Source organism: Triticum aestivum, chromosome 1A, assembly GCF_018294505.1.
Source record: "Triticum aestivum cultivar Chinese Spring chromosome 1A, IWGSC CS RefSeq v2.1, whole genome shotgun sequence".
Classification (NCBI taxonomy): Eukaryota; Viridiplantae; Streptophyta; class Magnoliopsida; order Poales; family Poaceae; genus Triticum; species Triticum aestivum.
The window spans coordinates 476,938,085-476,942,344 of record NC_057794.1 but is presented as its reverse complement, the minus strand read 5'-3'; the positions used below and the strand labels follow the sequence as shown (position 1 = coordinate 476,942,344).

Here is a 4,260-nt window from a genome sequence, read left to right as displayed (position 1 = left end):
ATCTTCTGCTCCTCTCTCGATCTCCTCTCTCGATCAACCTTCACTGTAACTTGTCATCCAAGGCTTTGCCTCAATATATACACGCGGCCCGAGACAAAGGGTTCTACGCTTCCCAAACTACTTTACACCGCCGTCCCATAATATAAGACGTTTTTACAAGCTAACATATCTTGCAAAAACGTCTTACATTGTGGGACGGAGGGAATACTAAAAGAGAGATAATTTTGTTGAAGAGATCTCCACATTCCCTACCTTTTTCACGGATACAAAGCCACCATGGTTGCGCTAAGTCTTATATGAATGAGCCAACCAATCAATCTTAATTTTATTTGTTTCTTTGCTCTGCGCGGTGGGCGCAGACAGACATTTTACAAGCTGTAATTGTACATTTGACATTAACAGTATCTTTCAGCTCAGTCAAAAACCAGGTCTCCTGTCGCATAGATGTTGTAGAAGACGGTGGCGCTGAAATAGAGCACCGCCGTTAGGGTGAGGAAGGCCTGGAAGGATCCCAGCCACTGGACGAAGTATCCTGCTCCTACTGTGCTAACTATGGCGGCCACTGTCCCAATGCCGTTCGTCATTCCTGTTCAAACAGCACAGAGATGCCAGATATAAGTGCTGAAGAATCAATTCAGCAATGCAGAAATATGGATCTTGTTGTCTACTGATGCTATCAGAGAAGTTTGCGAACATACCGTGTAGGGATCCAGCGTATTTTGGGGCAATGTCCTGACGGAAAGAAAATAGTGAAACACATTCATATTGTTAGTGGAGCTACTGATTCAGAAGAACAGGCACTCTGAGTAGAGATGGTATGATCAGGATATGATATGAGGAAACATGAACAGTAGTTACCTGTACATTACAGAAGTACCCAGCTTGACTGCAGGAACTCAAACCCAAGGCAGCGGTCATGATAACTGCTGCAACCGATGGTGTTTGGGCAAATCTTAAACATAGCAATGACACACCTGGCCCGATAAAACCAATTGACTGCATAATTTTCCGGACTCGCACAATAGATAAGCCGGATTTGATCATGAAATCTGCAGAAGCTCCCGCAACATATCCTGATAGAGCCATGACGCCCCAAGGTATGGCGCTGAACCATGCAGCTTGTTTCAAATTGACATTATATACCTGTTGGGATAATAGTCAGAAACAACAGCTTATAGCTGACTTGTAAGGCAGACCCATTAGAATGATTTTAGAAGCTTTGATGACATACCGTTTTGAAGTACACCGGCATCCATGATAGTAGGACAAAGTAGCCCTGCATGGTATTTTGAATTTCAAGATGTCAATATCTAGATACAGTATCACAAAAGTTTAGTTCTGCTGGTCAGCCATTCTTACCCAGTTGTTTATCACATTAGCTACAATTATGGCCCACATTTCCATCTTTGAGAACACTTCTCTTAAGGATGGTGATTTGCTGCCTTTGACTTTTGATTTACTTCGTCCAGCTAGAATTAGTTGCAGCTCAGATTTGCTTATAGTACGGCTGTCAATAGGGTCACTTTCTACATTCAACAGCCATACAGAGAGCCACAAGTAACCAAGTGATGCGAAGAAGGCAAATGTTCCGGCGAGGCCTATATGTGACATGATGATCGGTGTTGCTAGGAAGCTTACGACGTTTCCAAGATGGAATCCTCCCATGGAAAGGCCAACAGCAGTGGCACGTTCATGTGTTGGGAACCACCTGTTTCATGTTCAAAAATGAAATTAGGACAGTCGCAAAAAAAAAATGAAATTAGGAGCCTGAACTGAAGTTGCGTTTGGTTGCATCAATATATATGTAGTGGATGTTTCATTTTCGAGATTCTGTAAGTAGAATCGGTTACTGATATCTGTGAAAAAGAGCATTGGCTGATATACCCGAAAGTATAATTATGAGACGAAGAATACCTTTATGCACAGCTAAACTAATTCTTCTAGCACCCTATGTTTAAACTATAATAAATACTACTGTGATCTCAAAGAAGTAAAGTATTTTGGCTTATGCTGCTCCAATTGTTGGTGGAGGTTACTGCTTCTGTCTGTTCCTCTTTAGTAATCTGAGATCAATGTTGCTTGGAGCAGAGTACTCAAGTGTCCATGCTGAATAAATTTAATGGGTGATATGAGCTACTCCCTCCGTTCCTAAATATAAGTCTTTTTAGAGATTCCAATTGAGACTACATACTGAGCAAAATGAGTGAATGTACACTCTAAAATATGTCTATATACATCCGTATATAGTTCTTATTGAAATCTCTAAAAAGACATATTTGGGAACGGAGAAAATACTTACTTTGGTAAGAAAGTGCTCATTGTCGGAAATGCAACACCTTCTGCAATGCCAAAAAGCACACGTACGGCAAGCAACATAGTAGCGGATTGAGAGGCGGCCCATGGAGTGAGGAAAGTGGCCAAGGACCAGAGTGCAGCAGCACCTGCCATCACCTTCTTCCCCCCGTATCGGTCCGCCAAAGCTCCTCCAACCATGGATGAGAAAACATAGCCCCATAGAAATGATGACTGCAACAGTGTTGGGAATATTTAACCTTGAGTCAATCAATTTGAGCATCACCAACCATGCACGATAAGCCAGTAAGGGGGTAGGTGGCTGTGTTTGTTTTAGCCTAGCTGCTCATGGATATCAACAATTTGCTGTGTTTGTTCTCGTCTAGTTACTCATGATTAATGGTTGTTACAAATGCTGCATTAGTCCATATATCACATCATCATACACTTGTTGAATGACGTCTAGTCAGTGGTGCTGCAATGGTGTTTTAGCCTTTATGGAGTAGCAACTGATGCAATCAATCTTTCTGGTCCTAGTAACCAAGTAAACAGTCAAGGGTGTTGGAATTTTCTGATATAATCACATCATCCATCAGATTGGATGTTTCAAGTGTCCAATTGTCAAATTTTAACATTGTATAAATCAGGAAAGAGGTAGCAGCTCTCAAGTTGCTGACTTGTCCCCATGTACTGCTTGCTAATTTTGGTTTCTGTCGCAAAATCGGCCCTTGAAATTTCCTATATAGAGGCCCCTCCAAGAATCATACTAAATAGAAACATGTGTCATGATGTTAACTTGGTTGTTGTTAACTTGGTAACATCAGGCAGCCTGGCTTAAAAGAATGTAATGAAATCTGAAGTTGATACATCATGCATCGTTGACTTTTGGTAAGAAATTTACAACTAATGGTTGGAACCTTTTTGTTCTTACCAAGTTCTTGCTTAAGGTCAGAGCAAAATGACATTCAGTTCAGTTTCTGCTAATGTTGAGGAGTAAATTAACATGGCAAGAAGCAGGCGGGCGTACCTGGACGATGCCGACGAAGGAGCTGGACCAGCCGTGCTGCGCGGCGAGCGGCACGACGGCGACGGACATGACGACCCGGTCGGCGTTGCACAGCAGCATGACGGCCGCCACGAGCGCCACCACCTTGGCCCGCTCGGGCAGCGCCGACACGCTGGGCACGGCGGCGGCCGCCGCGCCGTGGCGGACCCCCTCCAGGCTGGCGCTGCACTCGGCGACGACCTCCCGCGCGCCCCTCCGCCTCGCCCTCCAGCCATCGCCAACCAAACGAGCAACGGCAACGCCCCTGCCGCTGATACTGGCGGCGCAGCCGACACCTCTGCCGCAGCCATCCGCGCCTGAGCCCAATGAAGAAGAAGAAGAAGCGGATATTCGCAGGCTTGTCGGCTCCAAGCTGGCCGCCCCGACCCTGGCGGATCTGTACCTGGCAGGGCCAGCGGCCGGCTTGACGGACACGCAGGATCTCACCGACGCCATGATCCGCGCGAGGAGGGAACTGAAGCTGACCGAGCGTGCTCAGAGAGGCGCGGCGGAGATCAAGAAATGCTTGGTGCAGGCCATGGTAATTAAGGAGTACGAGGCAGACAGAAGACAAGTGGTATATTTGTGTATGATTGATCAACTGGGTTGGTTGGTGGTATAAATTTAGGACCTCGGGGAGGACGAAAGGTGGTAGGTCGGCGATCCTAAAAGATCTTACTCTAAACCACTAGTATGCACGTTTATTTTCGTCAGATTTATTATTGCCTCACCTCTTACTACCCCTTTGCTGGCTTATTTTTGCCTCATCTCTAATCATCCCTTCCGGACAACCGCATTTCTTCCCCATATATGGTCTGAGTTTGGGGAAGCCCGGACTTTTAAACGGTTGAATTTTAGTGAGCCTACTGGACGCTCGTTTGATGTTCGAACACACTCGGACATATAAGGGAGAAATGAGTTTT

The 4,260-nt window shown here is 45.3% G+C and overlaps 1 protein-coding gene across 1 annotated transcript; it reads right to left on the bottom strand.

Annotated features, from left to right (window-relative positions):
• Positions 1 to 222: 222 nt before the first annotated feature.
• Positions 223 to 3,964, bottom strand: LOC123058387 (probable anion transporter 2, chloroplastic). Its single transcript, XM_044481122.1, has 7 exons — positions 3,320 to 3,964; positions 2,300 to 2,526; positions 1,360 to 1,708; positions 1,232 to 1,276; positions 859 to 1,143; positions 699 to 732; positions 223 to 586 (listed from the first exon to the last, which is right to left on the bottom strand). Exons 1-7 carry the CDS (start codon positions 3,791 to 3,793, stop codon positions 414 to 416), a joined length of 1,587 nt encoding a protein of 528 aa, XP_044337057.1. The 5' UTR covers positions 3,794 to 3,964; the 3' UTR covers positions 223 to 413.
• Positions 3,965 to 4,260: the final 296 nt, after the last annotated feature.

What these genes read in the sequence shown, in the direction of transcription:
- LOC123058387 (XM_044481122.1), bottom strand. Translation starts at nt 3,793, where the DNA reads ATGGCGTCGGTGAGATCCTGCGTGTCCGTCAAGCCGGCCGCTGGCCCT. An exon ending in ATGAGCACTTTCTTACCAAA is followed by an intron (nt 1,709 to 2,299) that starts GTAAGTATTTTC and finishes AACATGAAACAG; the next exon opens with GTGGTTCCCAACACATGAAC. An exon ending in GGTACTTCTGTAATGTACAG is followed by an intron (nt 733 to 858) that starts GTAACTACTGTT and finishes TCTTTCCGTCAG; the next exon opens with GACATTGCCCCAAAATACGC.